General features: G+C 37.1%; 1 protein-coding gene across 1 annotated transcript in view; it reads right to left on the bottom strand.

Annotated features, from left to right (window-relative positions):
* Positions 1 to 22,865, bottom strand: part of KMT2C (lysine methyltransferase 2C) — a 302,059-nt gene that overhangs the window by 121,253 nt on the left and 157,941 nt on the right. The window contains 4 exon segments of the mRNA XM_033193165.1: positions 401 to 570; positions 9,773 to 9,887; positions 11,706 to 11,877; positions 20,733 to 20,895. Of these exon segments, the coding sequence (XP_033049056.1) occupies positions 401 to 570; positions 9,773 to 9,887; positions 11,706 to 11,877; positions 20,733 to 20,895 (620 nt within the window).

The following is a 22,865-nucleotide window of genomic DNA, read 5'->3' as shown; positions in this document are numbered from 1 at the left end:
AGGAGAAGGCATTGCTGAAAAGCTAGATGTGAAAATGGTTAATTAAGGATGAGAGGAGAGACGTTAAGAGGGGTTGCTAACTGACAAAGGTTTTTTAAAGGATCTTTTTAAAGGACATTTATGGATGTCGCTAGAGATGCTGCCGTATTTTTACTTGACATTTTTAAGCTATTTTCTCTTTACTTTTCCCTATCAGTGCTCATTTCTGATGTGATCTGGTCTTATCTTTTGCCCATTTACTTCCTTATGCCTTTGAGATTCAAAACCATCATTTAATTCCATCTGTAACAGCAATCAGTACTGATGGAATTGCTACAGTGATAAAAACTTAGAAGCTGTAAGATGGTAGAGCAAATGACCACATGAATAAAACAACTGAATAGAATAACTATCTTCTTACCTTTTGCACATATTACAATGAAGCATGTCTTTCTGCAATTCTGGATGATAGCACTTCCCACAGAAGGGACATAAGTTATCCTGCTGTTGGTAACAATTGTCACATATCAGGCAATTGTGATGCCACTGAGAACTAGACCGTGTGCCACACTCTATACATATTCTGCAATTCTAAACACGAGGAAAAATAAAAACAAAAACGCTTTGTTATGCATTTGTAATTGCAGTTCTGATGTAGACCTTTAAAAAAGTCATGAATCATTTGTGGATTGTACGTGTAGCTTTTATTTTCATGACACTAATTGAGAGTGTATATATATATATATATATATATTTTTTTTTTTTAGATGGACTCTCACTTTGTTGCCCAGGCTGGAGTGCAGTGGTGCAATCTTGGCTCACTGCAACCTCTGCCTCCTGGGTTTAAGTGATTCTCCTGCCTCAGCCTCCTGAGTAGCTGGGACTACAGGTGTGTGCCACCACCCCCAGCTAATTATTGTGTTTTTAGTAAAGACAGAGTTTCATCATGTTGGCCAGATTGGTCTTCAACTCCTGACCTCAAGTGATCTGCCTGCCTCAGCCTCTGAAAGTGCTGGGATTACAGGTGTGAGCCACTGTGCCTGGGTATACACCTTTTAAAAAGCTGTTTTCAATGTCTGATGTGACCTCACAAAATCTGCACTAAAATCTCCAGGAAAATGTAAATAAGGGAATGGGGATATCCAGGAAAACATATAGGTGGAAGAGATAAAACCAAAAAGACAGCAACCCAAAACTCAAAAAAAGAAACATATTCTAGGATCAGGAAGTAATTTTTGGGGAGTAAGTCTACTCAACCTATTACACTGCAGAAAGCAAAATGGTGTTGCTACATACAGTATTCTTCTTGCTTCTTGGTAGCTTAAGAACTAAAAACTAAAACTAAAGAACTCTCTCTAAAACAATAGCATGGCCAGCCTGGTGCGATGGGTTGATGCCAGTAATCCCAGAACTTTGGGAGGCCAAGATGGGAGGATCGCATGAAGCCAGGGATTCGAGACCAACCTGGGCAAGAAGACAAAACACCCCTCTCTACAAAAAAAAAAAAAAAAAAAAAATTAAATTAGCCAGGCATGGAGGTGCACACCTGTAGTCCCTGCTACTTGGGAAGCTGAGGCGGGAGGACGACTTGAGCCTAGGAGTTTGAGGCTGCAGGGAGCTATCACGCCACTACATTCAAGCCTGGGCAACAATGCGAGACTGCCATGGCGGGTGGAGAAACACAGAGCATGGCCAACTCCATGTGACTTGGTGTCTGAAAATGTGAAAATAAATTGCTCCACATCAAAAGTCCAATGATGGCCCTTCATGTTTTTAGAATAGAGGGAGTGGTCCTATCCTTACCAAATTAGAATTCTTTATGAAGTAAAAGGCCAACCAGAGGCCAGCCAAAACTACTTCTGTGCCTGTGAGCTAGTCAGCCTTAAAATCCTGGGGATGAGGTTAATAAACTGTGGGGCTCTCATTACCCACCCCAAATTTCTAATCTAAAACATCAATAAAAAGGAACTTTATCTTTCTGTGCTACTGGGCTGATATGAAAAGGATGCTCACTTAAAAAGCGAAACTACTAGGAACCATAGATCAGAAGTCTTACAAGATTAAAATGAATGCACTTAAAAATACTGAGGGAAAAAATACTACACAGCTGGGCATGGTGGCACAGAACTGTGGTGTTATCTATTTGAGAGGCTGAGGCAGAAGGATCTCTTGAGCCTAAGAGGTAGAATTCAACCTGGGCGACACACTGAGACCCCATCTTTTGAATACATATACATATATTTTTTAAAAGAAGGTATTATCCTTTATCGAACGAGAAGGCGAAAAGAAAAACAATCCTAAATAAAATACTATCAAACAGATCAATACCACATTAAGAAAATAATAACTATGCCCAGGTGAAGTTTATACAAGAAATTCAAAGATATTTAATATTAGAAAAACCCATTAATAAAGTTTAACAAATTAAAAGGGAGGAGAAAAAAATCATTTCAATGCAACAGATGCTTAAAGAAAGAAGTCTTTGGGAAGAATCAAAACCCATTTCTAATAACTCTTGAGAAAGTAAAAATGGATGGGTATTTCTCTAATGTGATCAACATAAAAATACTTCAATTCTAAAGGCAATATCTTATTTTATGGAGGAACCCTAGAGGTATTCCCACTAAGGACAGGAAAAAGCAAGGGTACCTACTATCTCCACTACTATTTTAACATGTTTCTGGAGCCAATGCAAACATGGAAATAAATGAAAGCAGAGACAAGACCAGGAAAAGAAGAAACAAAACTCTATTTGTAAATAGAGTTGGAACATCCTATTTTTCAAAAACTCAATAAAAGAATTCAACAAAGTACTAGGATATAAAATTAGCATGCAAAAGACAACAGAATTCACACACACAAATAACCAGTTAAAGGATAGTAAGAAAACCCCATTTATAACAGCAGAAAAATAAATATTCAAGAATAAGCTTAAATGTTCAAAATCAGTATGAAGAAAATTATAAAACACTCCTAAAAGACACAAAACTAGACTTCAACAAACTTGTGAAGACATCCCTTGTTCTCGGTTAGGATGTCTTAAAATCAAGATGTCAATCAACTCTCACTAAATATATATTTATGTTTTAGAGACATGGTCTTGCTTTGTAGCCCAGGCTGGAATACAGTGGCATGATCATGGCTCACTGCAGCCTCGACCTCCTGGGCTCAAGTGATCCTCCCACCTCAGTCTTCTGAGTAGCTGGGACTACATAGTGAGACCCTGTCTCTACAAAAGCAAAAAATTAGCTGGGCTTGATGGTACACATAACTCCTAGCTAACTCGGGAGGCTGAGGCAGGAAGATTGCTTGAGCCCAGGTCAAGGCTACAGCGAGCTATGACCATACCACTGTACTATGGCCTGGGAGACAGGGTGAGACACTGTCTCAAACAAATAAGTTAAAAAAAAAAAAACAAACAAACAAACTAGCAGAAAATATTTGCATCATGTAACACAGATGAAGGCCTTATATCCCTAACTTATAAATAACTCTTAAATTTAGGGGGAAAAAATGCCAAAATCTTCAATAACAGGCAAAACACATGAACAGACAATTCACGAGAAGGAATAAAAACTGACCCTTAAACACACGGAAAAACGATCAACTTCACTCTTAGGAGAAACAAAAATTAAAACTACATTGACATACCACTTTTCACCCAGAAGACAGGCAAACATTCAAAAGCTGAACAAGTCATCCTGTTAGCAAAGATGTAGGAAAAGTTCTCTCATACATCTCTAGTGGCAATGCAAAGTACCATACGCCCCAAGAACGGGAATTTGACAGTATCTAACAAAGCTACATATGTGTACACTCCTGAGACAATAATCCTACTTCTAGGAATTTACCCTATAGATTTGTCCCTGAGAATTCAAAAATACATATGCACAAAGCTATAGACTGTAAAATCATTTATAACGCAAAATATTGTAAACTATCAAAATACCAAAGCACAGGCCATTGGTTGAGTAACCCATAGCACAGATACACAATGGAGTGCTATGCAGTTGTTTAAAAGCAGAATGAGATCTCTTGAACTTGCCTAACTTGCCAGAAGTGATTCCAGATTGTATTACACGAAAACAGCAACATGCAAAAGAACATATACAACATGCTACCTTCAGTGAAAGTAAGAGCAATATATTTTCTTATTCTTAGAGGAAAAATCACAGGAAGTTTAAAACAGAAAACAATGAAGTTAGTTACCTCCAAGAGGTTGAGGGAAATGGGGTATAAGTAATAAACAAGAGGCAGTGACAATTCTGAGTAAAACTTTATACAGCTTTGAGTTTTGAAAGTATACTAATATATTCTATATTTAAAAAATTAAATCACTAAGAAAAGAAAGGGGAATAAAATCTACTACTGAGAGCAAACTGAAGCAGATTTGCTTTTTAGATTGAGCAACTGAATAAATGTGCTGACGTTGCTGCAACCCAGAATTTTTATTGTAGAAGAACAGACATGCAAGAATGAGAAGGCAAAGAACTCAGTGGAGAAGGGTAAGAACTGGAGGTACTGGTGTAAATTCATTATTTCTAAGTTATGTATATGTAAGGGTATATGAATATTTATGTGTACAAATGGAAGTGTAGGGGTATCCAACCTTTTGGCTTCCCTGGACCACACTGAAAGAAGAAGAATTGTCTTGGGCCACACACAAGATACACTAACACTAATGACAGCTGATGAGCTATGCACACACACACCCACCCTCCCCCCAAAAAAAAACAAAAACAAAAAAAAACACCTCATAATGTTTTAAGAAAATTCATGAATTTCTGTTGGGCCACATTCAAAGCCATCCTGCACCACATGTAGCCTGCGGGCCATGGGTTGGAAAAGCTTGTGTAAGTGTACACACATGCATGTATTTCCTGACACCACCAGGTGAAAGGGTGAAGAAGCAAACACCCTCCAGTAGCAACAAGCACACCCAGCACCCATTCCCCATTAAAGGAATCTGGGTTACTTATTTAACAATGGACTTACTCCAGGACTGGGGCATGGGAGGTGTAAGATGAGCTTGTAACATCTTGTTATACCAAAAAATAATGAAGTGTTCACATAAGTGGTGAGGGCAGAACACTGGCGCCAGCTTGAAGGAGCAACTGACAGCAAACATGGGACTATTTGAACACAAAAAATAATTAGGTAATGAGTTGTAAATGACTGACTGAAGATAATAGGAGCTCATGAGTCAGTATCAATAATTAGTAAGTTTAACATGTGAAAGAAGTATTCTTGCTTACAAAAGAAAGCAGAGAGCTAACTAGTAAATGTGGTGGGAGTGCTAGAGCTGGAAATGCATCATTTGCAACCAAAAGAAAGCAGGTTGAAATGGCATCATCAGGCAGTAAGTTTTTTGTTGCTGGTTTGAGACGGAGTCTATCTCTGTCACCCAGGCTGGAATGCAGTGGCATGAGCTCGGCTCACTGCAAACCTCTGCCTCCCGGGTTCAAGCGATTCTCCTATCTCGGCATCCTGAGTAGTTGGAATTACAGGCAGCCGCTACCATGCCTGGCTAATTTTTGTACTTTTACTACAGACAGGGTTTCACCATGTTGGCCACGCTGATCTCAAACTCCTGACCTCAAGTGATCCGCCCGCTTCAGCCTCCCAAAGTGCTGGGATTACAGGTGTGAGCCACCACCCCTGGCCTAGGGAGTAAGTTTTTAAAATCTAGAAGGAAGTTCTGAGGAAAAGCACGATATCTGCATGGTCTTAAAGTGTCTCCTCACATACTGCTTTATTAGATACAAAGGAGGGGAAAAAGAAGAAATTTGGCAACAGCCTGACCAGGTGATTCCCATGAGGGAAAGTGGAATAATGTGTGCTTCCAGCTGTGATACCTTGAGGATGGATCAGCACTTTGCAGTATTCTGGCCAATAATGCATGCCTCTCATCTAATCATAAGGGGATATCAAAGACAAAATGGGGAAATTTCTGTTTGAAAAAAGAAAAAAACAAGTATATTGGGAAGAACTCTATTCTTCAAAAATACCAATGACAAAAACTAAATCCTAGAACCTACTTGGAGGAAGGGGTAGGTTATGAACGACATAAGATCAAATGACATAATTGGAATATCACTAAACATACTACACTGATGTAAGTTTAGGAAGCTGATAGCAGGATTGTGATTTTTTAAGAATATTCCTATTATTAAGAAATACATACTGAAATAGTGGTAAAAAGGCATAAGGTATGTAATTAACCCTCAAATGGTAGGGGACTGGGGGGAATAGAGACAAACACACACATACACACACACAGAAAGTGAGGGCATGCCCAATGACAATGAAATGCTAACAATTGATGCATCTAAGTAAATGGGATATGGGTATTATTTTTATTTTTTCCAACTTTTAGAGTTTGAACTTATTTTCAAGTAAAAATTTTCTAAAAATGCATAACATACCAACAGACAGACATTCTTGAGATAAAAATAGGACAAAGAAACCTATCTGACAATGACTGGTTTACAATAAAGATCCTGAAAAGATCACCCCGACTCCAGTTCACTAGAGAGCAGCCCCAAACTAGACCGACAGCCCCTTGGGGGCACACCGATTTGCCCCCACATCTCCAGCCCTGACCACAGTGATATTCACACACAGTAAACACTCAAATGTTAAATGCAAACAAATGAGCAAATTATGACTCAAGACTACAGAGAGAACTACAGAAGAATTTAACAGCGGACAAATACAATCATTCTTCAAATGGTTCAAAGGACAAACCTTCCAAACCATGAAAAACTCTATGGTAACTGTTTCTGTGCTTGCTTTGTGTTAGGCATTGTGCTGGGCACTTTATAGACACCACTTCATTAAATCCAACACCCCTGTAAGGTAACTACTATTAACCTTCTATACACTGACTTAGGGAAGTTATATAGGTAGCCAAAGATCATAAATTTAATAACTGAAAAAGCTGCAATTTGACTCCACAGCATAAGCTTTTAACCACCACATTATACTGCCTTCATAGAACAGAATAAAAAGATTAAGTATCCAATAGTATTCCCAGAAATTATGTAATTCTGTCACTCTGAAAGAGAATAGCAGATTACAAAGAGCAAATTAGAAAGGAGCACACCAAAGGGGAGACACAACAAGCTGAGAAAGAAACCCAGAATTCTCTACTAGTTCTCAAGATAATGAAAACCGTAATAAAGAAGATTAAGAGCAGGAGACAAAAATTATCCAGCAGTTCCTAGATGCTATTAGAGAGTGTAAAGAAGGTAATTTTTAAAGTAAATATATATTTTTAAAAAGGCATTGGGGCGGGGGGGACAGGGACTCACCCACATCTCCCAAAGCTTTCAGGAAGGAAAAAAAGGATTATGATTAAATTTTTTAAAGTAAGATTTTTCTTGCGACAGCATAAACTGAAAAAACTGAAGAAAATGTTTTCAGAGTATAAAAAAGAAAAATTTGTAATATGAAACATTATACTATGCCAAATTCTTACAGTCTAAAGGGAACAGTCTCTTTCAGACATGTAGGGTTTCAGAAAATGTATAATTCTTTTTAAAGGAACATAACCAAGACTCCGAAAGATTGAGGGTAAAGTTGGAATTAACAGAGGAAATATATTTTTTGCAAGAAAATTGTGTCAAGGTTTATAATCTAGGTTAATCAAATCAAACAGAGAAAAGGGGAATAAAAACTTCATTTTTGGTGGGGAGTGGGAGAAGAGAAAATTTATATATTTAACATTCATAATCATTTACATTCACAAAATGAGATTCTGAATTATAAATCATTGCAGGAAGTAAAAGAAGAGAAAAATAGAAAGAAATTGTATGTACAATTTTGCCTCAAAATAGCCAAGCATTTCAATTACAACCATCAATCCAGATACCTCTATTAAGCTTTTCGAAAGATATATTTAAAATAACACAAAAGAATCCAAAATAAAAAGATGTGAAAAGATAACTATTCAACTGGCAAACTAACACCCTACGTGGCCATAGTGTCAGGCAAGACAAAATACCTGCCCTTCCTGATCCCTCAACAAAAAACACATTACACAGAATAAAGAACAATTTTATACTGGCAAAAAGCACAACATACTAACACTGGCCTGACCTACTTGCTAAATAACAGCCACAAGGTATTTGTTTAAAAATATGATAAACTGACAGGAACAATTAATAGTGGTCAATTGTAACAACTTGTTAAATCAACATGTCAAAAATAAGGTAAAAGAACTTCATCTAACTAAAAGAAATTAATAAACACAAATGCTACACCTTTAAAAAGTCACTACTTCAAGTATCAAAACATTTTTAAAAAACCTACTTTAAATTCTCTGATTAAATGAAACTAAAGCATAAATTAACATACTTCAGCACAACTTAAAAAAAGATAAAGCTATTCTGTAAGGTATATACATACATAAAGTTACAATATATTTGGCTTCAGCCAAAGCTATAGCCTAAGGTAAACTTACAGTCTCAAATGTCCTTTTCCCTTAGGGAAGGAAAGAAAATGAATTACAAATTCAACTTCGTATTAGAACTAAAAAGGCAAGTAGAGGAACTGAGTGAAGAGTATAAATATGCAAATCAGTCAAACAGCAGAGTTTTTCCTTTCCAATAAGTCATTCAGCAAGAGAAGGAATCTGAACTACCTGAGGAAGCAGGCCAGAGGTCATCACAATTCTTCAGCCCTCAGGCTCCACTTCCCAGGTAGCCACAGCTGAGCACAGTTACCCAGCAGCTCTTTTTTTCCCCAGGAGAGAAGGCCCCTCCCCTCAATCTCCACCACTCAGGCAGAAGCCAAATAGAACTTGCTGAAGACCACAATAGAACCTGGTAATGCGGCTTTCAGCTCTAGGTCCAAACCTCACTGGCGGGGGCAGGACGCAGGTGCAGAATTTCTGCTTCTGCAGCCACCTCCTCCTCACCCTCCACCCCTCCCCCCCGCCCACCACGGGCACCTGAGGTTCTGGCCACATCACCTTCCTTTCCCAGGCCCACCACCTCCACACTAGAAAAAGCAATTCCAAGAAGGGCAATGACAATGCTGTGCCTTCCACTCCCGCGCACGGGCCATCAGGCCCTCTCCAGCTCCAGGAAAAACCCGCTCCAGGCCCATGCAGCACCTGAGGGTCATCTCCACCCCTCAACCTCTCGACACCAGTAGCCCAGGAAGACTAAGCTTAAAAGCTAAACCACACCTCGGATTCCAAGGGCCATCTCCACCACCCCACTGCCCCCCACCCGGCTCCGAACACCTCACCCTGGAGGGGCAGAAGCCACGTGAGGTAGGAAGTAAGTTAATAAGTTCATCGGCATTTTTTATAATAGCTCAAAATTTTAAACAACCCAAATGTTCACCAACAGGTGATTCAATAAACAAATTGTGGTATCTCCAGCACTCAGTAATAAAAAAGAATCACTACTGACCTGTGCAGCAATATAGATGAATTTCAAAATAATTACACTGAGTTAAAGAAGCCAGACCAAAAACGAGTATATACTATATGAGGCTTTTATTAAACATTCTAGGAAGTGAATACTAATCTATAGTGGAAAAGCAGACTGGAAAGACAGAGGTGTTTGAACAGCCACAAAGCAAGCCAACAGGCACCAGGAAACTTTTGACGGTGACGACTATGTTCATTATCTTGAAGAGTGTACAGTTTATTGTATGTCAATTATAAGTCAATAAAGCTGTTTTTTAAAAAGCTGATGGTAATGTATAGATTTGAATAAGTATCCAATTTGTCTGTTCTCTATATAAAACACAGAGGATTTAAAAAAAATAAACAACTTACTTTGCATTTCCAGCCATTGGTTGGTACTGATTTCATAACTGGTTGAAGACAAAAAGTATGATACCCTTTGTCACACGTATCACACACTAGCATCTTGCTATCTTCTCCCGATTGTCTAAAAAATAAGATAGCATTAATGATGCCTTATCTTTAAACTTATGTTTTGTAACATAAGTCATGAAAATAATCAGTCCTGGGAACTGCACAGTTCATAAATACCTCAGTATCTGTTTTGTCTCTGCAGATAATAACAGAGGTAACCCTGCCATAAGGATTACCTCCTAAATGTTAATCTTTACTCAATGCTCACCTATGGTTAACTTGCTCTAGCCATTTTAGGATTCCTGCAAAGGAGGAAGGGTTAAGGCAAGATGAAAAGCCTCTGATCTTTTCTTTTAGAATATAACTTTTGAGAGGAAGGTGCTATAACTGCTAGGTGCTACTGTGTGGAAAGGAACAAATCTTGAAAAGACGCTGTCATATAATGTAAAGACGATCAAGTTTGGCATCAGATTTGTTTGTATTCAGGCTGCTGTTTTCTAGCTGTGTCGCTGAACAACTTAGACTAAAGCTCTCTGAGTTTCAGGTATAAAACGGGAATAATAAAGATTACTATGAGAATTAAACGTAATGCAGGTTCAAGTGCTTAGAATGTCTATTAAGCAATTAAATGCTGAATAATTATTTCAAAATACAAACCTTGTCATAATTATTAAGAATTACAGTTGAAAACCTAAAACCTTTCTCTAAACACTCTTCTGTCCCCAAAGATTGGGCCCCTGTCTGACAGCATCATCTCTGTTGAGATTTTTGACTATTAATCACTTTCAGATACTATGATTTTAATTTCAAGAGGAGGGAAAAGAAAAAATGGGGAATGCAAGAAGAGTTGAGAGAGGAATCTCTGAACGAAATCTGGGGGATAAATAGAAGTCAACAGAAAGATGGGTCAGTTGGCCTCCAGTTATTATTCAGTTCAACCTCTACATAAAAAGTCACGTTTTATCTCTTCAGCTACATGGAAAGATCTTGGAGAACAAGTACTCTTCCTTCAAGTTCTTTCAATGTTTCCCAAGAAACTGAGTGCAGATACAAGGTATCAAATAATTGTTTACTGATATTTTATCTAATTTTTACCAAAATATCAAGGTACGTAGTCCTATTTATGTCACATAACTCTAAGATATCAATGCTTATTTCTTATCAAATTAATAAAAACAGACTGATGATGGCAGTTGGGCGTAATTCTTGCTGGTTAAAACAAAAATCCTCAGACTGTAAATGAAGATGCTGGTAACATCCCCAAATCATCGAGGCCATTAGAATCATGGGGGTGCGAGGGGAAATCACAGAAAAGACTGGAGAAATGACCAAGAGATGAAATACAATAGGAAAAGATAACCCCCTTACAAATTTGTAAATGCCACATATTTCATTCTGGAATTATGCTGACCAGGACCTACTCAAGGTGGCTTTTGGAGAGATGCAGATGTACATTAAAATAACAGAAAGTGTCCTTCCTGGAATGGAAATTCAAACACATGACTGATTTTTTGGTTCAACTCTAATTCGTCTACTTCTGTAGTTAGAGGTTTAAATCCTATTAAATCTCCTCCCCAGTCCCCCTTAAGAAAAGCTGTTTTATTCTTCTAATGCTTGTTTTAAATGGTTAACATCGCTTATTTTTAAATTGTTGGCAAATTTAAATTAGCTTTTTAGACAACCAGAGCAATTATTAAAATCAGTTTTGTTTAAATTTTTCAAAATAATATAAATGTTAATATCAGTAATGTTTTAAAGTATGATGAAGTCATTCTGAATGAATAAAGCTAAAATATGAACAACCTTTATTATATTACACAAACCTTTAGCACCTAGTAATAGGATCCCTCTTAAACTCAATACACAGCTTTGAATTGAAATTAAAACTTACTTGCAGTTCTGGCACACTTTGCACTCAGGACATTGCCAACCTGCACGTTTTAATGGAGTAACCGCTATATCCAGGCACATTCCATGATAGTGCTGACCACAAGTAGTACAAAAGAACTGATCTAAGAGGTCTCCCGGGCTGTCGCACACTGCACAGTTTGCATCTTCCTTTGCTATAATTAACAGTAAAACAATGAAATTGTTGTATAAGAATTTAAAATTTTTCTGACTTTACAGTAAAATCATTCGAAAGGATGTGCATCATGAACCTTTCAGACATTTGAAGTTATTCACATTGAATTGTCATCTAATCAGAAAGAGGTATCAATAAAAACACTAGGGAATTTAATCTAAATGTAACCACATTAAATTTAATCATATAGTTTTGCAATTATTTGTGGCTATATCTACTTGAGACCATAAGCAGTTCTTTAATTTTCTATTCCTAATGCCAATGATAATGCTGGATGCCTAATTAATGCTCAATATATGCTGACTGGAAAGAACCAAACAAGGAAAATACCAACTAAGAAACACTTTGCAGTGTAACATAAACATTTTCTTTGAATGTTAAATTTATTTTGAAATTACAAAATCAGATAAGAGACAAAATCAAGAAACGTTAGTATCAATTAAACTAAGATGCTTCTTAAGCATAAACAGACTATTCAAATCACATAAGGGCTTTTTTTAATTACTGGAAAATGTCTTGTGTAGGAGAACATTAAAGACAGAAGCTACATATTTATACATAAACACATTACTTAATATACTAATTATATATTCATCTATATTAATTTCTAGTTGTAAAGCATTAAAATCCACATAATTATGGACATCATCCATCCCTAAATGTGGATTAAAACAAAATGTACTAACAGTTCTTTTAACATATAAAACAGAAAATAAATATAAGGATAAACTGCCCTGCCAAATATACAATTAAACTTATGCATACTGCAAAACAAGGAAAATAATTCTAAAATCATACCAATCTTAGATAATATATAAAAAATATGCCTGTATATAACAAGTATCACAAAGTATATGAATCTTTGCATTTTTTGAGGGTTTGATCATTCCTATTATTCTGACTCATATGTTCTTTCTTTTCCAGTCAAGCATATCATACCAACCTTAGATAATATATATAAATATGCCTGTGTTTAACAAGTATCACAAAGCATATGAACCATTATTTTTTCCTTTTTTTTGAGACCGAGTTTCACTCTGTCACCTAGGCTAGAGTGCAGTTGCATGATCTCGGCTTACTATAACCTCTGCCTCTCAGGTTCAAGGGATTCTCATGCCTCAGCCTCCCCAGTAGCTGGGATTACAGGCATGTGCCACCACGCCCATCTAATTTTTATATTTTTAGTAGAGACGGGGTTTTGCCACATTGCCCAGGCTGGTCTCAAACTCCTGAGCTCAAGCAATCCTCCTGCCTCAGCCTCCCAAAGTGCTGCGATTACAGGTGTGAACTACTGCATTCAGCCTTTTTTCCATTTTTGGAAGGTTTGGTCAGTCCTATCAATTCCTCTCTGACTCATACGTCCTTTCTTTTCCAGTCAAGCATCTTAAAACAGAGTAAAAATATATTTCCTTTATTTGGCAACCTTTTCCTGAAAAGGGCCAGATAGTAAATATTTTAGGCTTTGTGAGCCATAGCAGTCTCTGACAAAAAGTCAGACTTTTTGTTTTTATTTACACGCTTTTAAAAATGTAAAAATAATTCCTCGCTTGAGGGCAGTTACAAAAAAACAGGCTTCAAAATTTGGACGCTGGCTGGACCTCTGATACATTTCACAAAGGCTGGCTTAGCACCTACTACTCATCTGAAGCTACTTGAGTGAGGCTGCCAATGCCTACAGGAAACCAGACGGTTACCTTTTAGTCTTTGGTTTTTTTGCACTTTGTAGCATTTGCATTTCTAGCCTCTTCCACATTAAAATGCCCCCTTCCTTAGTTTCTATCATGGCAACTCTCTCCCAATTTCTCCTTAGGTTTTCCCCTACTTTCGTCTCATCCACCTTTGTTGGCTTTTGTACCTATACAATCTTTCTAAATGCTGGAGTTTCTTAGGATTTCATCCTTTTCCTTCTTTCCTAATCCCCCATAGTTTCCCTTTGTGATCACATCAACTCTCACACCATAAAATGCCACCATGATTCCCAAATCTATATTATTGGCCCTAGAATTCTTTCGTAAGCCCCAAACCTTTATTCTTCAAGTCTTACTGGATCTCAATAGCCAGATGTTCTAACAACATTCAAACTCAACTGCTCAAAAGTGAGACTCTTTTAAAAAACCAAAACATCATCCATTTTTCTCAAGAATGGATAAAGGCAGAAACCTTAGTATCATTGTTGACACAGAACTCAGCCCTGACCCAACACATCCAGCCAGATCCCAATTCTTATGTATTAAACTTCCTATACATCATTCTTCCTTATATGTTTATAGTTTAGTCTATCATACTAAGTTGGTGCAAAAGTAATTGCAGTTTTTGGCATTACTTTTAATGGCAAAGACCGCAATTACCTTTGTACCTACCTAATATTCTGTCTCGCTAATTGCATTATCTTCTGCATCAAACCATCTATAGTTATGGTTCTGACATCCTCTCTAAATCATTTTCTACATATCCAGAACAATCTTTCAAAAATGTAAATCTAATTGTTAACATCTGTATAAATTAAAACTCTACCAATACCTCATTTTTCACCTAAAAGAAAATCAGAATTTTCAAGTATAAGGCAAAAAGGCCCTTATCTCCCTTTCCGACTGAATATTAGAACAACTCCCTATTGTGTGGTCATGGTGGGTCATCTGCCACGCACCTCACATAACCTACTATTCATGTTTGTGTGGTTGCACACATTCTATTCCCTCTGCTTCAAATTTTGTGTTTCTGTTGAGCTCACAGCCTTCAAAACTCTGCTCATGGCTGGGCACGGTGGCTCATGCCTGTAATCCCAGCACTTTAGGAGGCCAAGGCAGGTGGATTACTTGAGGTCAGGAGTTCGAGACCAGCCTGGCCAACATGGTGAAACCCAATCTCTACTAAAAACACAAAATTAGCAGGGTGTGGTGGCACACGCCTATAGTCCCAGCTACTCAGGAGGCTGGGGCAGAAGAATCGCTCGAACCCGGGAGGTGGAGGCTGCAGTAACTGGAGTTTGCGCCACTGCACTCCAGCCTGGGCAACAGAGTGAGACTCTGTCTCAAAAACAAACTCTGCACATTATTTCCTGAATACCTATTACCACACCCAAATATCCATTTAGTTGTTGAATATTATGTTTTCCCATATGCTTATAAGAAACTTCTGTTATATAATCAATTAATTACAGCACAACTCTGTGAATCCTTGAAGGACAGGGGCCTTAACTTTTTTAACTTTGTATCCCCAACTGCCTAACATGAATCAAGTCTTATTGAACATATTTTAAGTGAAGGACTTAACTGCTAAAATCACTTTTAAATGGCTCTTGAAGTGATAGGCATTTAAAATAAATCATTAACCTAAAAATGAAAACGTCATAAATTAGTTCATTTTTGATAGGACATAATTGGGATAAGTTATTTTTCTTAATATTAAGAGTACCAGTATTTATCTTTCAAAACATGTACATTTAAAAATTGATCTCTTTTTGCTAACCTTAAAACTTTTTAAAAATTGGGGGAATACTCAACTAATTATCAGAAACTAATTATCAGATAATCAATTCATTTTTCTATTATACTTTCCTAGGAACACTAAAATGCTTCTGTGAAACTTCCTAGAGTTTGCTCCCCCGACACTTCAACTTGCCATGGCAGCTACTAGCGACGTGTGGTTTCTGAATAAGTGAAATGTGATTAGTTCAAATTGAAGTGTGCAGTACACATAACATGCACACTGGATTCCAAAATCTTAATGGGGAAAAAAGTCAAGTCTCTCAAAATTTGAAATATTAACTTATTTTGGATGATTGAACTAAATAAAATTTATTACAATTATTCCCAAATGTTTCCTTTTACTCTTTTTAACATGCCGACTAGAAAAATTACTTATGTTGCTCACATCATATTTACACTGCACAGCACTGTTTATACAACAAAGCCCACTCTGCAACAAGACAACTGTCACTGTCACAAAAATCACTTTTTAGACTATGATGATTTCCACCAATTCCTTACTGACAACCTTGCTGTGTTGCTGGATTACTATGGATCATTGGTAATAAATTAGTCAAAGAAAAACATCCATGTAATACATCCGGTGCAAAAACACCTAATATGCCTTCCTTATGTGAAAAACAATAATTTTTAAAAGCACTACACAAACAAATGAGGTTGGTTCCAACCCTCCCAGTCAGGGAGAAGATGTATGGGAATACTTAAACAACCTTTTGGAGGTCATGTATAAGAAGATTATCGATACTACTGGACAGCTTTGGTGTCATGTCAGAAATTAACTATGCGGTGGCTCAAGCCTGTAATCCCAGCACTTTGGGAGGCCGAGACGGGCGGATCACGAGGTCAGGAGATCGAGACCATCCTGGCTAATACGGTGAAACCCTGTCTCTACTTAAAAAAAATACAAAAAACTAGCCGGGCGACGAGGCAGGCGCCTGTAGTCCCAGCTACTCGGGAGGCTGAGGCAGGAGAATGGCGTAAACCCGGGAGGCGGAGCTTGCAGTGAGCTGAGATCCGGCCACTGCACTCCAGCCTGGGTGGCAGAGCAAGACTCTGTCTCAAAAAAAAAAAAAAAAGAAATTAACTATGTATATTTAGACACACATATGTCTGTAAGCCAGAGACATTAAGTTTAAAGTAATACTCAACCAATAAATTTTTCTTTAAACAGCTGAAAAAGCAAAAAGACAGGCTATAAAAGATAATTTAAGAGGGGACAGGAGTAAAATCCAGGTCTATGCAGCTTCTAAGATCAGGCTCTTGACTACTAATCAAATTGACTCCTCAGCAAACTTCACTACTCATCAATGAAAGTGATGAGTATTTGAGTATACACAAAAGTAGACATGAAATGCCAACAGTGGCATACAATGAAGAAGCTAAATGAAGTAAGGGGAGCAAAGTTCTTATGGCAGAAGAAAAGTGAGAGGAAACAAAACAATCATCTTTGGAGAAAGTCATTTCCTAAGAGACAGCTGAAAAAAGAGAAGAGAGAAATAAAAAAGACAAAAACATTGAGCTTAAATTAGAATAGAGCTTATCATAGATCCTTAAACTTGATGAAGCTATTGCTTAAGAAAGTCCAGACAACACGTAAGAATAAAAGCACTGGTGAACAGCAAAAAAAGTTAAAATAGCTGTCATATAGTGTGAATTTACGAAGGACCAAATCGGCATTGCTTTCTAATTTCCATCAAACCCTATCATCTGCCAATTTTCATTACTGGCAGGACACTGTGCTAGGTGATTTGCCTATGAAAGGGAATCTCTGGGAAGAAAAAGTAAATCATGGATGTCATTCAAAGAGGCTAGACCATATCATTGGCAGGTAGATAAGAAAGGTCAGAGGACTGACAGAATTTAGGGTAAAAGAAAAGCAGCAGGACTTAATGTCAAGAAATACAAAGATAACCAAAGAAAAGAGGCTGGAGTTACAGCTTGAGTGAAGTAAAAGGAATTAAAGCTAAATGATGAGTAAATACATTGAGGAACAGGGGGTGAATTAAGATATGTAGCATTTCCATGTTTAAACCCTGCAAAGACTTCTCATTGCAGACTAAATAGAACTCAAACTCCTTCCCTTGCTTACAAGGCCTACATGATCTAGCTTTTTTCGCCGTGATGATGTCTCTACTACCCACCTAGTAGGCTACTATGCTCCAAGTAAAATGACATGCTATCTGTTCATGAATCATGCCAAGTCCATTCTTCAAGGTCTGTGTAGTAGTCTGTTCCCTCTCCCTGGAATGTTCTTTCCTCTTATCTTGCATGATTGGCTTCTTGCCATTCAGTTTTCCTTTTCAGGAAGTGTATCTGGTTGTATCTCCTAGATGGATTTTTAGTGTAAAATTTCCAGGCAAGGTTAATGTATCCTTGTATCATCATGAAAATAATGTTGCAGCAATGACCAGCCATTTACCTATGACAGAGCACCATAAAAGTGTTTCCTGATGAAAATCTCGGCCTTCTTCACAGATACTCTCTTTAGTGGATTTCTTTATAATGAGATGCATGCTTTTGTTAAATTTCTCAACGTTCATAAGAAGACGTCAACCTTACTCCTAACTCAGTCAACTAACACAGGTATTGCTCTGCCCTTTAGGAAGCAACAGAAAATATATATACTCAATATGTATTACTACTCTCATGATTTGAGCCTTAAATAGGAGGTAAAATAACTACCTTTTTTAAAGCAATTAATACATACAAGGCACAATGTTATGTGAATGCCATTCATTGTTTTCATTTAACCCTCATAATAACACTATGATTTAAGATAGTATCATTTTAAAAGCACACAAAGTAACTTCTGCCATGACACACAATTAGGACAGGTGGAAATATTTATAAAAGATGTTTAAAAAGGTAATAAAACATCCTATCTGCAATATTCTTTAAATTATATCCTTGGAACTTAATCCAAGATTATGATCATCTTAACAGATGGGTCAGAACGTTGTGTAGTTAGAATGCACTGTTTAAGATCCCCAAGGAGGCTGGGCACGATGGCTCACGCCTGTGTATCCCAGCACTTTGGGAGGCCAAGACGGGCAGATCACAAGGTCAGGAGTTCGAGACCAGTCTAGCCAACACAGTGAAATCCCGTTTCTACTAAAAACACAAAAAATTAGCCGGGTGTGGTGGTATGCACCTGTAATCCCAGCTATTTGGGAGGCTGAGGCAGGAGAAATCACATGAGACCGGGAGCCGGAGTTTGCAGTAAGCCGAGATCACGCTATTGCATTCCAGCCCAGGTGACAGTGCGAGACTCCATCTCAAAAGTAAATACATAAATAAATAAACAAACAAACAAACAAACAAACCCAAAGAAATCTAATTTGGTCATTCAGGCCTTGATTTTACACCACTGACTTAGTTTGAAGGCTGTTATAAGAACTAGCCCTATGAAACTGATATTTTTCTACTACAAGGTGGCTATACTTTAAGACAATTTTTCATTGCATTGTATCAAGTGACGTCTTATTATTATATCATTATATCAAGTGATGTCTTGCTATAAATAGTAAGAATCAGATTAAGGGTTCATATTTCCTTCTTTGTACTGACTGCTAAAAAGGTATAGGGCCAAATTTGTGGTTACGTCTAAAATTATATTTTGGGGGGGTCTCTCTATTACCTTCATATTTATCCTATCTAAATTTTCCATTGTCAAATTTCCTTACTTATTTTTAGTTTTATCCTATTGCTCATGTATTTTTATGAGTCTCTATAAGTCTATTTTGGAAAAAGGCAGAGTACTCATAATTTTAGTATATCTTTTAGCTTTATGTTGCCATAAACCTTTCATTACATACATGATCAATGATAGCAAATTATCTCACCTCAGTACTTTATTATTCTGCAAACTGATTTATGACTGCTAACATTAACTGAAGGTATACACTATTAGAACACAGTTTTCAGTAGAAAGTAGCACTGCCATTAAGTAATAAAACGTTCTAACATTAGAAAAACATTCTTATAAAAGTTTGCATGTTGTTTACTGAGGTCTAAAGCATAACTACAAAAGGCTGAATAAAACTCAGATGCTTACATACACACGGAATTGTTTTATTGAGATGACAAAGTATATTTATTATACCTCCCAGAATATAATCCACTCTGATAACTGCCAGTTTATGTACTTGCTGAAGTAACTCGGTACATAACAGTTGCCGTAACAGTTGCTGTGCATGAAAGTTCTTCTCTTCCAGATTTAAGAGTGTGCAATCCAAAGCACTTTAAAACTTTGAATCCCTTATTTATTAGCCTAAATATAATTTAAAATTTAAGTTTGCCTTACCTATAATTTGTCTGCACACTAGGTTACTAAGGGCAGTATGATTACATATGTGAACACAAAATAATTTTAACAGAAACTGAAATCATTGTACTCAATAAAGATAAGGGATAATGATCGTGTAGACTAACTGTATTTGAGATTAGTTTACGCCTGGGGTAACTATATGTATGTTTCACAGACCTGGAGAAGAAAAAAGCTTTTATCAACATTGCTAAGGAACAGGTAAAAGTTAACATTAGGTAACTGAGAGGTGACATAACAAAGATTGAATAAAATATCATGGAGATTTCATAATGAGATTGGAAATTCAATAGACTAGAGGAAAAAAAATCCCAAAACATACACGCTCACTGGGAAAACACATAGTAAGAAAAAGGAGAGATCTCTCTTTAATGATACAATAGTAAAGAGTTATAATTTCCTGTATAATGTAAATTTCAAGCACTTAAACATTTTCCTTGAATTATAAAATACTATTTGGAAAAGAAAGAAAAACTGCACAACTGTAGATTACAGATGACCAAGATAGATGAATCATGAAAAGGTGCTAGCAGAGATTTCTGCCACACCTATCAGGGATACACAACTTCTAAGAATTTCAGAAGTGTTTGGTGTTCCTATTAACGTAAATCCTGAAATAACACCTGAATGAACTGTATTCTAATTCTTCAACTGGATGGCTTTTTAGTGTAAAAGATGTTGAATACTGATTGACTTTTTAATAAATTATTTTATAGTATAAATTAGAAATACTGCATAGTCAGTATTTATGTCTTTCTACAGTGGTTTTTAAAATGTTTTAAGAATAAAAAAACATGCAAACTTTATTTGATTTTTCTGAGGAATTAACTTTTTGGATTTAACTTCAATGAAACCATTGATAACATTTCCCTCCCCAAGGATCTCTGGCAAATATCCCTGAGATTTTAAAGATTATGTATTATTACCTTTTAATACAAGTAGAATAACACTCAGGGAATTTACAACATTTGTTATTGTAAGTACATTGGTTGAAGTTTAAAAATCTATCCGCAGTAAACTTACATCTTTCAGGAGCTTGGTCAATGTGTTCTGGACAAAGCAGGAAGATGTGACTGAAATCCTGAAAGGTGCCAGCTCCTGCAGCACAAGGATAATGATACATCTGGGTACATTTCTCTTCACAGCATTTGATAGTGGCTCCAAGGTGCTTACAAAATGCACATCGCTGAAAGGGGTAAAGGAGAGAAATCTGTTTATAAAACCTTGAAAAGGGATATTCAAATATAAGCTGGGAAGGTGTAAAAAACTCTCTGTACATTACAAGTAAAACAAATTGAACCTGCAAAATATTAAACAAAGGATTAGTTAAAAATAATAAAATCTACATTACTCAATTTAGTGCTTTGTGTGCTACCAACTCATCCTTCCATTCAAATTAGAAAGTTAGAATTTCACTTTTTCCTTATATTTTCAAAAATAAATTCTGAAGCATTTTTGAAACAAAACCTAAAGATTTTTTTAAAAAGCAAATAGTAATATGGTTAAAAGGGCAGGTTTCTATATTGAGGATTATTATAAAGTTTTTAAATCCCACCAGAACCAGTAATAGGAATATATATTATTGATGAGACACATTACTATTTTTTACCCAGCCTAGAAATAAATACAAAATAAATTCATCAATTATAAGTTAACGGGGACACAAATGGTTAAAGACACACACAAAAAATCTACATACTTCAGTGCAGCAATCAATTTCAAATTTCTTAACAAAAGATGGAAATGCGGGGAAAAAAATTAGTCATCTGGTATCTTTCCCATTTCAACCTACCTCCATTATCTTGCAAGTGGTAAAACACACAGAAATAAGCCCCAAACAAGAGGGGCAGTCTAGGCTAAGTGAACACATAAGAAGTCAGAACAAATTATCTAAAATGTTGCATTTACTTATTCAGTTTTCCCTTAGAATGATTCACAAACTCTTCCTCATTCTCCCAAGTCCACTTTGAGCATCATTTTCTTTGAGCAGAGTTTGATGGACCCTGTACCATACAGTATGAAATCTCTCTGTGTGAAATGCCTATCTAATATATATCTTTGTTTACACCATTACATAGTACTTACTTGCTTATGCCATTACATGATCATTGTTTATCTTTTCCTCATCCTAGTCCAAGATCCTTCAATCATGGTGCCATACTATCTTTGTATCCAACGCACCAAAAATGCTGCTTGATATAGGCCCTAATAGATAGGTGTTCCTGTTTATATATACCAAAAAGACTTAACTTGTGGTGATCTTGTAAGTGTGGCTCATAAATAGGTTAGCTGAGATAACTGGAGCCTCATATAACAGAGACAGTTGGACCCTGCTAACATTACTTTGGATATCTTCACATGTTACTACACTGACTCTATATTCTGCTAATTAACCAGAAACTACAGTAGTTAGAAGTATAATTTTTTCAATGTTTTATGTATAAATCTGTATATCACATAATATCAAACTCTTCCTCACTGTCATCAGTCCACTGCATTGAATCAACATAACAAAGCTAAGTGACTCTTGAGGGCTGAATCAGAAAGAAGTAAGAATAGAAAAAGATATAAAAACTTGGCCGGGCGCGGTGGCTCACGTCTGTAATCCCAGCACTCTGGGAGGCCGAGGCGGGCGAATCACGAGTTCAGGAGATCGAGACCAGGATAATCCTGGCTAACATGGTGAAACCCCATCTCTACTGAAAATACAAAAAATTAGCCAGGCGTGGTGGCAGGTGTCTGTAGTCCCAGCTACTCAGGAGGCTGAGGCAGGAGAATGGCGTGAACCCGGGAGGTGGAGCCTGCAGTAAGCCGAGATCACACCACTGCACTCCAGCCTGGGCGACAGAGCCAGACTCCATGAAAAGAAAGAACAAAAGAGCGAAAGACGGGAGGGAGGGAGGGAGGGAGGGAGGAAGGAAGGAAGGAAGGAAGGAAGGAAGGAAGGAGGAAGGGAGGAGAAAGAGAAAGAAGGAAGGAAGGAAGGAGAAAGAGAAGGAAGGAAGGAAGGAAGGAAGGAAGGAAGGAAGGAAGGAAGGAAGGAAGGAAGGAAGGAAGGGGAAAGAAAGGAAGGAGGAAGGAAGGAAGGAAGGAAGGAAGGAAGGAAGGAAGGAAGGAAGGAAGGAAAAAAGCAGAAAAAAGAAAGCTAAGTGACTC

Source organism: Trachypithecus francoisi, unplaced genomic scaffold (assembly GCF_009764315.1).
Source record: "Trachypithecus francoisi isolate TF-2019V2 unplaced genomic scaffold, Tfra_2.0 Lachesis_group4, whole genome shotgun sequence".
In the NCBI taxonomy this organism is placed as follows: domain Eukaryota; kingdom Metazoa; phylum Chordata; class Mammalia; order Primates; family Cercopithecidae; genus Trachypithecus; species Trachypithecus francoisi.
The sequence above is the reverse complement of the archived record's forward strand: the minus strand, read 5'-3'. Positions and strand labels throughout refer to the sequence as shown.